The sequence below is a fragment of the Saccopteryx bilineata genome, chromosome 2 (assembly GCF_036850765.1).
Source record: "Saccopteryx bilineata isolate mSacBil1 chromosome 2, mSacBil1_pri_phased_curated, whole genome shotgun sequence".
In the NCBI taxonomy this organism is placed as follows: domain Eukaryota; kingdom Metazoa; phylum Chordata; class Mammalia; order Chiroptera; family Emballonuridae; genus Saccopteryx; species Saccopteryx bilineata.
Genome location: NC_089491.1, coordinates 82,482,795 through 82,497,419, shown reverse-complemented (window position 1 = coordinate 82,497,419; position 14,625 = coordinate 82,482,795). Strand labels below are relative to the sequence as shown.

Here is a 14,625-nt window from a genome sequence, read left to right as displayed (position 1 = left end):
TTAAACAAGCTTTTGTCTCATTGCTGTTTTTCGAATTGAGGGAACGCAGAATATTTCAGAAATCAGGCTTGTTCTGGTTTGGCTTGCATCTCCTCGTGAGAGCTGCTGCTTCAGAAGACATTTCAGGGCCTCTCTCCAACAACATATTTCAGAGCCTGTCTGTTATGTCATTTTCTCTTCTATAGCCTCTATCTCCTTGGCTGCATCACTTTTGCATTGTTTCATGAACATGTAGTTATTTCCCCAACACCTCTGGGCAAACGGAGCATTCACATCTGATAAGAGATACCCAAAGGATGGGATGACCCAGGATCTATTCAAGGTCACACAGAGTGTTTCAGGCAGAGCATGGCCAGAAGACCTTTTTTTTTTTTTTTTTTTTTTTTTTAATTTCCAGCCTTCTGTTCCATCTGCCAAACCACAGGCCCCTCTTGAAGCCCTGCATGATGCCATGAATGCCTATGAGAAGGCAACAGGGCCCAAGTATGTTTTTCTAGGTTTTATTGCATAACAGTCTGGCATTAGAAAATCCTTTGTAAAGAAGTTACTGCAGTAATAATCCATCATTAGTCACGCAGAAATGCTGTTACAGCTAACATGAACTTAACAAGCTCAACTAGCATAATGCATTTCCAACCAGTTACAATGACATCGAACATCTGAGCACTGAATGCTTTCGAGACAAAGCACATTTCTGAAGAGAGGCAGCTCTTCATTAGTATGGATTTGAGCCTTTGTTTTCATTTAGAATCTACAGGGAAGTTCTTCTGGTTATCTTTCTGTACTTTCTGATGCATATAAAATTTTGATAGAATTGTAGCAAAGATATAGTTAGACTTAATGTAATTAATACTTGGGACACTTTAACTTTTGCTTCCTCTTTGACTATTTAATTGCTACTTATGCTTAAGATTGCAAATGTGACTTCCTCAGGGACACCCTCCCTGGCCCAGCAGGGACTTTTTACTACTCTCCCATAGCACCCTGCACTAATTTACTTCAGGCAATTTTAATTATAAACTCTGATGAGGATTATTTGGGGGATTGTTTAATTACCACCCACCTCATTCACTAGCCTGCAAGCTCCGTGAGGGTGGGTGCCTTTTCTGTTTTCTTCCTAACCACAATATCCGTGGCACCTAGTATACTGCCAGATGGGCAGGCACCCAAACTAATACATACTGAACACTGGAGAAGTGATTAAATGTGTGTTATAAACCTTTATTTCTGATTTCCAAATCTTCTATATGTTAGTATGTTTATTTTTTGCCCTGAGTATTAAAGATTCCCTGAAGCGCTTAGATCAGCATTGCTACACATTGACCTCTTCCAACCTTCCCTTTGATATGTCTTTCAGCTCTAAATTAAGAATAACTTGAGCAGAGGAAGCTTTCATATCTTTCTGTTCACTGAGTACAAAAAGGAGTTAAGTGTTGGGGGTCTCAGACAGATGAAATAAAAACAAGTTATATGAGGTTTTAGAATTGCTAACATAAATCTTCTATAAGAATACAACAAACGATAAAGAGAATTTGAGTTTAAAAATTATATGCCCTATTATGCCATTACTTATTTGAATGTCTTATCTAAGTACAGGTATATTAAAATATCACTACCAAATAGAAATTCTGCAACTGAGAGCCTATGCAATTCTGATATGAGTGTTGCTGTATCAACTGGGATATAATGTTACATTTTTCTAAAATTAACCAGAGATGAATCTTCAATTCCCTAGTTTACTGTAGGGTTATCCTGCAGATTAAGTACTAGGCCATCTAATAATGAGTTCTAATAATGGTTAACATTCGTGTAGCACTTTGCCCTTTACAAACTGTTATACAAATGTTCTCCTATTTGTGAAAGCTCAATGGTAATTAACCAACGCTCAGGCGGATGGCATACCTAGGATTGCAATGGCACAATAAGTACCACTAGATGGCAGCAAAATGTAAGTGATAGGACCACAAACATAGATCAGGCCAGGTGCTTGGTTCTCTCAGCAGGGACACGTCCATTAAATCAAGGAAGCGTAGTGAATATGTTCTGGGTGAATTCTATCACTTGAGGTAGCATACTCCCAGATCTATTAACTACCTCCTGGTAACGCTTCCACTATTTCACTTAAGGGAGCACTGCCCTAGACTCCTGCAATCTCATTAGACAGAGGAATATTTTATGCCATGAGCAAGGCATTCAGGTCTAAGACTAGACACTTTTTTCCTTTAATAGCAAACAAGTCCCACATGTCAGAGAAAAATAATAAATTCCACACTGTCAAGGGTCAAACTACTTTCTATTGTTTTCTGATTTAAAAACCAGTTATTTTATTTCACTCATTCCTCTACTCCCATCCCTTTAGCAACCATCAGCTGGTTCTTTATATCTATGGCTCTGTTTCTGTTTGTTTGTTTTTTAGATTCTACATATAAGTAAAAGCATATGGTATTTGTTTTTCTCTGACTGATTTCACTTAGCATAATACCCTCTAGGGCAATTCACGTTGTCACAAATGGCAAGATTTCATTCTTTTTATTGTAATATTCCAGCTCTCTTTCTGCTGAAATGGTCTCAATGCTGTGCTATTCGGGAGAAAAATGGCTTTCAAGTCTGAAACCTGGGGTTTCTCTCCAAGCTCTGCCACTGACTGTGCGACCTTCAACAAGTCTCTTTTTAAAGACTCACTTTATTTAACAATAAACTAAAATGGTGATGATTCCTGCTTTAGTGTCTACATCTAGGTTACATCAGGGCTTAATTACATGAGAAATGGATGTGAAAATGCCTAACACAATTTGCAGCCACTCAGTTTATTAATTGAAGCTCAAACCAAAGAGAGAACAACATAAGCTCTGCCACCCACAAGCATTAGAAATGACAAAATACTAAACTTCATTAACTGTAGGAATAATGGGAGTTTCCAGAGGAGACGGAGATGCTTCTTGAATGACCTGAGCTTTTAATTGGGTACTGTAGGACAAGCAAGATTTATTAAATGGACAGAAAGTTTCTGGAGACCCTATTCTATCTGACTCTGCAGGATAAGTCCCCTACCGAGGCCTACCTTTCCCTCTCTCAAATACGGTTGCTCAATGAAAAGGTGAGGATCAAGAAAGAAGGTAAGAATAAAGAAGTAACAGCCTGGCCCTCAGTGGATAGGGCGTTTTCCGGTGCACTGAGGTCATGGGTTCAATCCCAGGTCTGGGGACTATTAGAAACAATCAATGAAAGCACAACTAAATGGAACTAAGTGGAACAATGAGTTGATGCCCCCCCCTTCATTTCTTTCTCAAATCAGTGGGAAAGTTTTTAAAAATTTAATTTAAAAATTAAGAAATAAGAATCTTATTAATATAAAAAATTCATTTTAAAGTTAAATATGCTTAGACATATTACTTATTACATGCATAAGTTCCCATACTGTATATAATTCAGCTACCATGGTCCTACTTACATTCAAATGACCTTTCTGTAAACTAATGAAGATAATACATTAAAGTCATTCGTGATTGTTTCAACTGGCTGGAAGTTTGGAGCATCTTAATAGCAACATTTTCCCAACTTCATACTTGAGCTACAGCTATGATGAACACCTCTAGGGGTAAGGGAGGAGGAGGAGAGGGGCGCAAGAGAGAGAACCCAACACCACCACATACACAGATGAGGCTAAAAAAGCTGAATTTCTCATCATACCTAATATCAGTTAAAAGACTCTCTCTCTTCTATTAGTCATTTTCTACATTCAAGAGATTTCAATCCTGTCACTGAACTCTTTTCCCACAATGAAAATCATACTCTTAACTTCACATATCATCTATAAAGTGTTCTGTGATAAACTGGTGGGAGTCATGGTCCTTATCCAATCTTAGCCCGTATCTGAAAGAAGACCCAGTCACGACCACTTACTACATGACAATCTGATTTTGTTTAGTCGTGATGAAATAATTGATACGTGAAGCTACTTCTACTATTTATTCTTTTGTTAGTCTGAACAAACAGGCTAGATGGTATAATATAACTTCAGATCATAAATTCCTAAAGACCAGAAATGTAAACCCTGATTTAACTCCTATTTGAACAATGCCCATAATAACATAGTAAATGAGTTCATAAATTAAAGGTTAGTGCTTGTAATCTGTTGAGTTTCCAAGTAACAGTGAACCCAGAAGATTCAAACTTGAGGTTCCAAAACATGTCTAAGTCCAAAAAGGTACAAGGTAGTTCTCAATGTTGCCAGTAATTCAGACAGCCTAATACACCCATATATTTCCTCATACTTCAAACAGACTAATTGAAACACTAAATGTCTCACTAAATGAGTATGTTTAACACTTTTTTGAGGTATTATCTTCTAATTATTCCTTTTCGTTTTACCTTTTGTGATGGCAATAAGAAAATGAATTAAAAATTTAAATATCTAGTTTAATAGTCAGTGTTAAAAAATCATGAGGTTCATGGGGCAAAAAAGAATCTATTAACAGAGTGCAGTGGATAGAGCATCGAACTGGGATGTGGAGGACCCAGGTTCGAAACCTGGAGGACGCCAGTTTGAGTGCGGGCTTATCTGGTTTGAGCAAAGCTCACCAGCTTGTTGAGACCAAGGCCACTGGCTTGAGCAAGGGGTCACTTGGTCTGCTGTAGCCCCTGGTCAAGGCACATACGAGAAAGCAATCAATGAGAAACTAAGGTGCTGCAACAAATAATTGATGCTTCTCATCTCTCTCCCTTTCTGTCTGTCTGTCCCTCTCTCTGTCTCTCTGTCTCTGTCACACACACACACAAAAAAATCTATTAACATGAAGGAGGTTCAGAACCCTTGGTGTAGCTTATATTTGTTTCCATATTGATTCCTCAGCCATCAATTTCACAGGGAAATCTCTCATGGGTTGAAGACTCTTAGTCCAATCAAATTAAAAAAATAGTTTCTTCAAAAATGTTAACTCATGCACACAAGTCTCCAAATATATGCTTAATATGATAGGTACAAAACAGAACTAAGGTATTAGTAACTTACTGCCAGTCACAAAATGACATCTGTTGTTTTTTATTGAAGCAAATTATCTATTGCTGAAACACTGTTTTCAGAACAAGTAAGCTTTAATTATAGATTATTGATTATTACTGAAAATTCTTTGCAAAAAGAATTCAAGATCAGGTCCTACAAATATTTCAGCATAGGATATGACATTTATGGCAGAGAAAATACTAAACTCTCAGTATTTGTTAGGAGAGAAATGGAATCAACATACTTGTACTCAAGACCAGTGTCAAAGCAGCAGTTCTCCAGGGCATCCAAAGACTTCATCAGAAGAAGCTTCATCTGTTGACCAGAAATATCACTAGGTAAAGAGCAAAAGGGAAAAATGAATTGTTTAAAGTCATTCAACTGTCTAAAATACTTACTATATAATATTTCACTCTCGATATTTTACTGAAAATGAATTTATTTTAAAAAACATAAAAGCAGTAATCAATAATATTGACAATTCATATATACTTATTTTGTAGACATAAACTGAGCCAGAAAATTTAATAATCGGGTTTTTGAACATTGCAATATCTGCAAAACAATAAACCCTAAAACTGCTACATTTGCATTTTCTCATCTCATTAAAACTTTTTTGAAATTGAAGTATAGTTGATATACAATATTATATTAGTTCCAGGGAAACAATATAGTGATTCAACATTTATATATTTTAAGATGTGAGCACCACACTAAGGTGAGTACCCATTTGTCACTGTACAAAGTTCTCACCATATTATTGACTATATTCCCTGTGCTTTGTAACTTATTTATAACTGGAAGTTAGTACCTCTATTCCTCTTTACCTTTTCCATCCTTCCCTTCTCTCCCTCCCCTCTGGTAAGCACCAGTTTGTTCTCTGTATCTATGAATCTATTAATACTTTTGTTTTATTTGTTTGTTCATTTTCTTTTTTTAGATTCCACATATAAGTGAAGTCATATGGCACTTGTCTTTTTCTGACTTATTTCATTTAGTAGAATACTCTCTAGGTCTACCTATGTTGTCACAAACTTAGCCCACTCAAATTTTAAATCACTAAAAAGTAAAAACCAAAGTCAGAATTTCAAAAACAGTATTTCTAAGAATGCTGAAGTGACTGTCTTTAGAATATTTAATAAACCCATAAAGCTGATTTTATCAATAACCGCTTCAAATCTCTTTTGTGCATGACTGTTACATTTTATTTCATTTCTCATTTGTGGAAGTTTTAAGTTCTAGTCCTTTACTTACATTTTTTTAAAAGGGAAGGAACACCAGCCTTATATTTTTCTGTCTACAGTAATTGATGTGATTTTATAATTGTCTTGTGAGAACTATAACTTGTATAGTAAAATAAACTTAGAAGGCAGTTTTCCAGGCAGTTGTGGGATTCATCACGGATGCTTGATTATTTATCAAGGGTCCTACAGGTCAGCTCTCAGCTGCTGCCTCAGCCCATGCCAAGGGGAAGGCAACCCAGGACTGCCAACCAGCCAGGGCACTCCAGTGTCCTCTCAAACCAAGACTACAGTGGTTTTGCTGGAGGTGAAGGATTAAATTTTGCAAAAAACCATACATAACCCCCCCCTCTCATTCTGAAATACACACACACACACACACACACACACAATAGCTTTAACTACATAAGTACGATTATATTTGTTCTCTGGAGTAAAGTATACTTAAATATGCTAACCAAATGCTAATGTACTTGTATCCTCTGGGAGTTACAACAAAAGCAAGCTTTAAAATAATATGCTTTCCTGAAGAAATTTTGGACTGGAATTTAAATTCAGGTGACTTTTCTTCATAAACTTTAGCAAAATAAATAAATAAATAAAGGATTGATTATCACAATTCTCTTTTACAAAATGATTTTTCATTCTTGAGACTAACATATTGTCCTAATCCTATTCACCTATGGGGCTATTCTGGGCCACTCATTTAATAACTAGTCAGAGTCAGCAGCCCTCAAAACATTTACCTAATTTCAGAAAAATGGAAACTTTTTCCAAAAATGTAATTATCTAATGACATTGTCATTATCTAGCACAGATGTTGGGAACCTATGGCTCGCAAGCCAGATGTGGCTCTTTTGATGGCTGCATCTGGCTTGCAGACAAATCTTTAATTAAAAAAATAATAACATTAAAAATATAAAACATTCTCGTGTATTACAATCCATTCATTTCCTACCACTCATGTTCATGGTTGCGGGTGGCTGGAGCCAATCACAGCTGTCCTCTGGGACAACACCAAATTTTTATTGGATAATGCATAACGTACATGGGTCGTTGTATTGCTCTCACGGAATTACATTTTAAAATATGTGGTGTTCATGGCTCTCTCAGCCAAAATGGTTCCTGACCCCTGATCTTGCAAAATATTTGTTAGTACCGAAAGCATATATTTCAGATTCCTCTGCCCCAAGAAATTAGGAAGGTAGGAAGCATGAATAATTATACTGGTGGCTGCAGCACTAATACACCAGCCAAGAGGAGGGTGCTATCAAACACAGGATCATTAGGGCACAATTAAAATCTGCAGTTGTTCTGCCACAGAAAGAGGTTCCTGGTGTCCTTCCATGGGGTTTCCTACAGGTGCAAATTCATGTAAGATAAGATGGGGGTGGAAGGCAATCTAGGAATCAGAAATGAATGCCTTAGGTGACTCACCATAGGTTTCTTCAGGTAGTATGATCAAATTAACCATAGACGCAAGCCTATCAAGCCCTAAAAGCAGCAACAGCTCATCCAAAACTAATGAAAAAGGGAACCAGAGCCAGGAAAGGGTGAAATGAGTTCCCTGGAATTAAACTGCCATGGCTCGTTTTTAGTTGTAAAACATGTTGCTTGAAAAGATACTGAAGAAAGAGCATGAACACAGATGGTGAAGAGACTGCCATTTGTAGCATAGTAGCAGAGGGAAAAAAATTACTTTTAAGATTGAAGTCTTTAAAAATACTTTGTGTTCTGTCACACACACACAAAATATGTAATAGTCTATTCACGTGCAAAGGGCAGCTTTTCGTTGATGTCCAGAGTGAGGCTGATATCAACAGTGATGAATAGAACAAAATAAAGAAGATTCCGGAAATGTTTCCTTTATGATAAGGAAGACTAAGCCAAATCTTTCTAATCATCTGACAGATGTTTCCAGGAGTTGAAAATGATTTTCTGAAATATGATATTATCAATAGCAGTTCTCATAAAGGCTTCATATATTGATATTTGCACAAAACTCTGTAAATTACAAATGGAAACTTAACCACTGGTTTTAAGGTGAAATCTAAATAGGGCATTATGTCATGCTATATCCACATCAATACCATTTCTTGCCTTTGGACACAGTTCGTTTCTGCCCACCAGGGAAGCTTAACACCAGCTAACTTCACAAGAGCATGACTCTCCCTGCCACCCTCTCTCCAATGCTGGAAAACAGGGCTCAATTCCAAGCCACCGACATCAAAATATTCACACTACTCAAATATTCATGCTGTACTACACTACAATAAATCTAGATACATAAAATCCTAAGATTTTTTTATAAAATGAACAATAAAACTAGGTTCATGGTACAAGAAAATTTTCCCATTCACTGGAATTTTCCACCTGGGTCTTTCAGAGACTATTAGCTCCATTCAATGGTAAAGCTAGCAGGCCAAAAAATGAGCAATCAAACTGAATAAACCACACAGTATAATATGTACAGATTAAGACTCTTTAAGGATTATAAAACTGTAGCCAGGGCACGGGATGAAAGCATATTTAAAACTGGGTACACACAGTTCTCAGATGATTCACTGATTCCCACACCCCCAGGCACAAGGGACACCCCAATCATTTCCTTCCATTTTATAGTAATGTCAACAAAGGATCAGCAATTATTTTCACCCTTATAAACCAGCATCCGATTAGATTTATAGCAGCATAAGATTAGACTTTCCCTCATATCTATTATACAGATGTATTCAGAGTTTTCATCATGTTCAAGTAATCTATCACTTTAATAACAGTGACCATTAAAATGTTAATATCTATGTGATGGTATTTAGAAAGACAAAATCACTCACAAAGAATACATGACCAACTTGCCCATCTCAAAAAGTTTAGCAAGCACGTATTGCTCAGATAAAATGCTTACGGATATGTGCATGTGTGTAAAATCCTCCCCCTACACCACAAAGAGGAGAAGCAGGGCTATTTTAATAAACTGTACCTGAGCTTCTCCTCACACAAGCGAGAGAGAAACATCCCCAAAGCAAGGCCCATGTGGATCTGCACGGCTTGAGACTCATCAGCACTTGGTTTCCCAGGTAACCTGGCAGTCAGCATGTTCAGGATTTCCTCAACCTTCTCTTTGCAAGAGATAATGAAAACTGGCACAAGGAGAGACAAAGCCGTGGCAGCCGCAGAACGGGCGATGGCACTCGCTGTGTTTTCGCCAGAGTAGGATTTCTAGGACATGCCAAAGAAAGAAAACAGGCGGTTGGTCTTTTGTTTAAAACATGAAGGAAACATACCTATCACAAAAACGCAATGCAACAATACATGCATTTCTTTGATCCACCCCTGCCAAGCAAAATAATAAACACACACACAATTGTTTCTGTGTTTGTCTATGGTCACATTTCACTCTTACTGCAACAACCTGCTACTAAACAATCTGTTAATTAATAATATCCTTTTACATTGAAAAAAACAAATTGTAAGTTCCTCCTTTTAAAGGGTGTGAATTCCCTCACTAGAAAGCCTGGAGTAATTTGTGTTTTGAAAGCCCACATGTGTATATAATGAAAAAGCCAAACTGAAGCTATCCAAGCTTGGAGAAACCACCAAGCCACACTGGAAATGTCCAGAAAGCCAGGAGTTTTCTGGGAAAGGGTGGGGGTCACGGGGGCAGTTTAAGTTTTAGTGTGGAGGGGATAAGTGTAAATTTAGCACAGGGATCTGTTGGCAGATCTCCCAAAATTTTTGGTGGGAACGTTTCCCAGTAGATGGATTATTTCCTACAGGGGGTTAATTCCTTTTAATTAAAAAGGAAGTTGAAATCCTAAAAGCCTCTGGTTACAAAGCAATAACCAGCTATTGAAAATGAAATGGAGAGCTCTATATGCTCCTTCCTATATGCAATTATAGGAAAAGAAATGAGTAACAGCCCTAATACCATGACAGGGCAGCTGAATATGAAGAGTTTCTACCCGCATCTCATGTCTGAAAGCTCCGCCAGACATAATGTACACTAATAAAGATGTCTCAAGTGGGGAAGAAAGAACATTTATCACTCCTCACTATTATTCACTTCAAACTTTCAGATACACCGTAAAGGCCACATTGTCTCTTGTAGTCCAAGCACATTTAAAAGTGTTTTTAATTCTATACTCACTTGCTCTCTAAGCTTTAATATTTTAAGGATAAAAATAAAGCATGTGCTAAGGTATTCTTTTAGTTAACGTAGCACCATTATAATGACAGTACTACTCAAAAGGACCCAGCTGCTAGGACACTGGAAATAAAAAAAAAAGTGACTTTTGAAACAGAGCTTTGAAAAAAGTATAATGCAAAAATCACAAAGGTAAGAAGTAACACTGATATAGCTAGTAAGGAGATTATTTTTTTATTGGTTTGCAAGAACAAAGCAGCATTATTAGAAGTCTATACGACAATATCCTGTCCTGACCTGAACCAGAGAGTTGTTGTGAAGACCTCCATATAAGCTACATTTTCATCGTCATTAAAGAAATAAGAACACTTGTGGCAGAAAATAAATTATCGTAAACAGAGAAAGTACTTGTGTGAGCAAAATCTACCTTCCAATTTAATTCTACATTATCTGATATGAGTAATTTTTTTGTCCTCAAGTATAGTTAAAAATCTAGTTCCAGACCCTAATCTCCAGGTGAATACATACCAGGTCCTCCCAAGGACAGGAGGAAAGAGGCACAGAGAGAAGACCGAGGGCGATGGAATTTCAGGCTAAATTCCTGATCTTAGCAACTGGTCAGGACCTGTGCTATATTTTTATTCAAATCAACTATAATCCTCTGCCACTCAGCTGACTGTCCCATGATCACTAGAATTCCCTAAGTAATGGACAGTGATAAGGCAGAACCAAAGCAATTCCACACAGATGCAGAAATAAAGCATTCACTGCAGCAATAAAGGGAAAATGAAACTTAACCAAAAAAGTGTATTTTCAATTTGCTTCAAATCTTAGGATATATGCATGAAGAAAGAATGACTAAGCAACAGATAGGTACTTTCTTATGATCAACCATATCACTTTGTATTTATAGAGTATTTCACAATTTTCAAAAGATTTTTCTATAAAATATGTAACTTGATCCTCACAGTCTTTTTTATAAAGTTGGCAAAGCATTAGTTTTTACCTTCATTTTGCAGATAAGAACAATAATATGATGAGTTAAGTGTCAGGTCAAGAATAACAAAACTTTTTTTTTTTAATGTTTATTTTATTGATTGTAGAGAGAGAGGATAGGGGAGAGAGACACAGGAGTATCAATCTGCTCCTCTATGTGCCCTAACCAGGGATCGAACCAGTAACCTCTGCTCTCCCGGACAATGTTCTAACCATCTGAGCTATCCAGCCAAGGCAACCGTAACAAAACTCATAAGGGATGAAGCTAGGGCTACAGTCACTATAGATAATATTGTTCAGTCATCTCACTTTGTACATAGGGACAAAGGTCCTGAGAGATTAAGTGAACTCCCCATGCTCATGTTCCCTGAAATGGAAAAAAAACTGTGACTAGAAACTTAGGATCCCCATCTTCAGCTAGTGTTTATTCTACTATAACTGTAGCTCTTGACTCAACTACATGTTAGAATAACCTAGAAAGTTCCCAAAATGCTGAAACCCAGGGCCTATTTCTGAGCAATTAAATCAAAGATAGGGCCTACACATCAGTATTTTTTATATATATAAAGTGTCCCAGGTGGTTCAAATGTATTCTTAAGAATCATTACATAACATTATAAATTTCATGTGAATAACTGATATGAGAAGAGTCAACCCTTGAATTTGCTAATAATTTTTTTATGTCTCAGACTTACATAATAAAATGAGGAGAAAAGTTGTCCTCTGGGTTGGTAGTGGCTATCTACAATGACCAGGAGAGTATCAAACACCATGCAAAGCCACTCTTTCATTGAAAGGAAATTAGGTTGAACCTGCAGATGAAGAAAAACATGAAATGATAACAGGAAAAGTTAAAAACCTAAACATGATTTCTAGATTCAGGGAATAGCCCCCTTCTGTATTAAAGAAGGAAGTACTAATATCAAAAAACAAACTTTACCTGCTAGAACTGACAGAGGCGAGTAAGTACTCAGCAAACGCACACCCTCGCCTGTGTGCCGACAGAGATATTTACCTTTTATTCAAGATTCAACAGAAGTGAGAGGAGGGGGGCTGCAAATAGAACACATTCAAGAGCTCCTCAGAGCTCTGCTGAGTTCAAGGACGCTACGTGGAGGCTACCGGCAGGGATGTGCAGAGAGAGCAATGCAGAACCTCTCAATTCTACGACTTGTCATGTCACAAAGGAGCCCATAAAGCAGCTTACAAAATTTTGATCACCATTGTCCTAGCTAATCAGTCATGAAAACATAATTGATTTTCAGTTTGAAAAAGGAAAGGAAATTGTAATAAAACAAAACAACAAAATCCAATTCATTAAAAAGAGAATTTGGTTGAAAAATCATTCATGACCATGGATGTCAAAAGCATTCATTAACTCACACAGCATATTTAGGTCATAAAAACTATAAGTGTCAATGCAGTGTTAATTATCTCCTTGCAATTAACTCCTTGAATGAAAAAAAAGACCACCTTCTTAAGATCTTTAGCTGTTGGTCATATGCAGATTCAAATGAAATTTGAAAGCTTCAACTTTAATCAAATAATAAGGTCTTGGGTTTGTACTGAGTAATAGCCAAAGTCAAAGTCATCAAGAATTAAAGCAAAGCCCATTCTTTGGGTTGTATGGCCTCAGTGCTTTGTGTACTACATGTTACAGTGCAGAACAGAAGGATAGGCGAGGGGATAAAGAAGAATAGGAGAGCCTGGAATTCAAACTCGGAGCTAGACCACTCCACTATTATTACTGGGGTAAATTACCTGTACAACTGCATGCCTCTTTTTAAAGGATACAAAACATTTCCTCTCCTAAAGTATATCATCTTGCTCATCATTAAAATAAGATTCTGAGTTTAAAGTTCAACATTCATATAGTAAGTAATTATGACATTTTTATCCTCATGTAATAATCCCTTAACTTGTTTTCCTTCCCCGCATGCAATATACATTGGTAGCTTTTGCCGTATGGCATCTACTCTCTTGTTTCCTGGTAATAGCACCCTTTGGGGAATTCCCTCCACCATGACGTGAAGCTTGGTTAAATGCTCAATCAAGCTACCTGTCCTACCCTACCCAAAACGTAGGGAGCAATGGGACTCTAAATCTTAAGTGAGTGAGGCAAAGAGAGTAAATGACTAAAGCTGACCGTCCCAGTGGTGGTGGCAGGGGCTGCTGAGATGGCTCATCAGTACCTGTGCTTGGACTCCCCAAGTCCCCTTAGTTATTGTCCTCCCTAAAACCTGATTTTTAAGCTCCACCTTCAATCCCATGGGCTTCCAGATTCCTAACCTTCTAGTTCCTTTTTTATTTAAATGAGAGCTTTTTTCTTTGCTTGTGACCAAAAAAACCACACTGTGGTGGTAAACAAACAAACAAAAGACAGTACAACAGGGCAGCCTGGCTTAGCAGTAAATAACATAAGTCCTGGAGCCAGACTGCCTGGGTTCAAATCCTGATCCTGCCATTTGCTGTGTCACCTCAGGAAAATTGTGTAGTGTCTTTGAACAATTGTCTTTAAAGTGAGATAGAATATTATACCTACCCTCCTAGGTTGCTATAAAGATAAAATGAGTTAAAAAACAACAACAACAACAAGCCTGACCAGGTGATGGCACAGTGGATAAAGCATCAGACTGGGATGCGGAGGACCTAGGTTCGAGACCCCAAGGTTGCCAGCTTGAGTGCAGACTCATCTGGTTTGAGCAAAAAGGTCACCAGCTTGGACCCAAGGTCGCTGGCTCGAGCAAGGGGTTACTCAGTCTGCTGTAGCCCCACAATCAAGGCACATATGAGAAAGCAATCAATGAACAGCTAAGGTGTCGCAACAAAAAACTAATGACTAAAATGCTTCTCATCTCTCTTTGTTCCTGTCTGTCTGTCCCTATCTATCCCTCTCTCTGACTCTCTCTGTCTCTGTAAAAAAAAAAAAAAAAAGAAAAGAAAAGAAAAAACAGTAACAACAGTACAGATGGCCCATAAGACACTCTGTGGGGACAGATACAGGCCGAATAACATTGAATCAAGTCCAGTTTCTGCAGCAGGAGCTGATGAAGTATATGCTGATGCTGACAATAACGGCAGCTATTACTGAGAGGTTAGTATCTGGCAGCTGTTGTGTTTCCATATAGTGATTCATTTAATCCTTCAATAATCCTATTTGGTTAGTATTGTTACCTCCATTTTATAGATGGCAAAATGGGCTGTGAAAAGGGAAGTCACCAACAACAGGCCAAACAGCTAGT

The 14,625-nt window shown here is 37.5% G+C and overlaps 1 protein-coding gene across 4 annotated transcripts in view; it reads right to left on the bottom strand.

Moving 5' to 3' along the window:
• FOCAD (focadhesin) overlaps positions 1-14,625 on the bottom strand; it is a 334,210-nt gene that overhangs the window by 44,077 nt on the left and 275,508 nt on the right. For all 4 annotated transcript variants that reach the window (XM_066257344.1, XM_066257347.1, XM_066257346.1 and 1 more), the window contains exons 26-28: positions 12,079-12,195; positions 9,224-9,462; positions 5,247-5,336 (exon numbers count right to left, since the gene is read on the bottom strand). In XM_066257344.1, the coding sequence (XP_066113441.1) occupies positions 5,247-5,336; positions 9,224-9,462; positions 12,079-12,195 (446 nt within the window). The remainder of the gene's footprint in view (positions 1-5,246; positions 5,337-9,223; positions 9,463-12,078; positions 12,196-14,625) is intronic.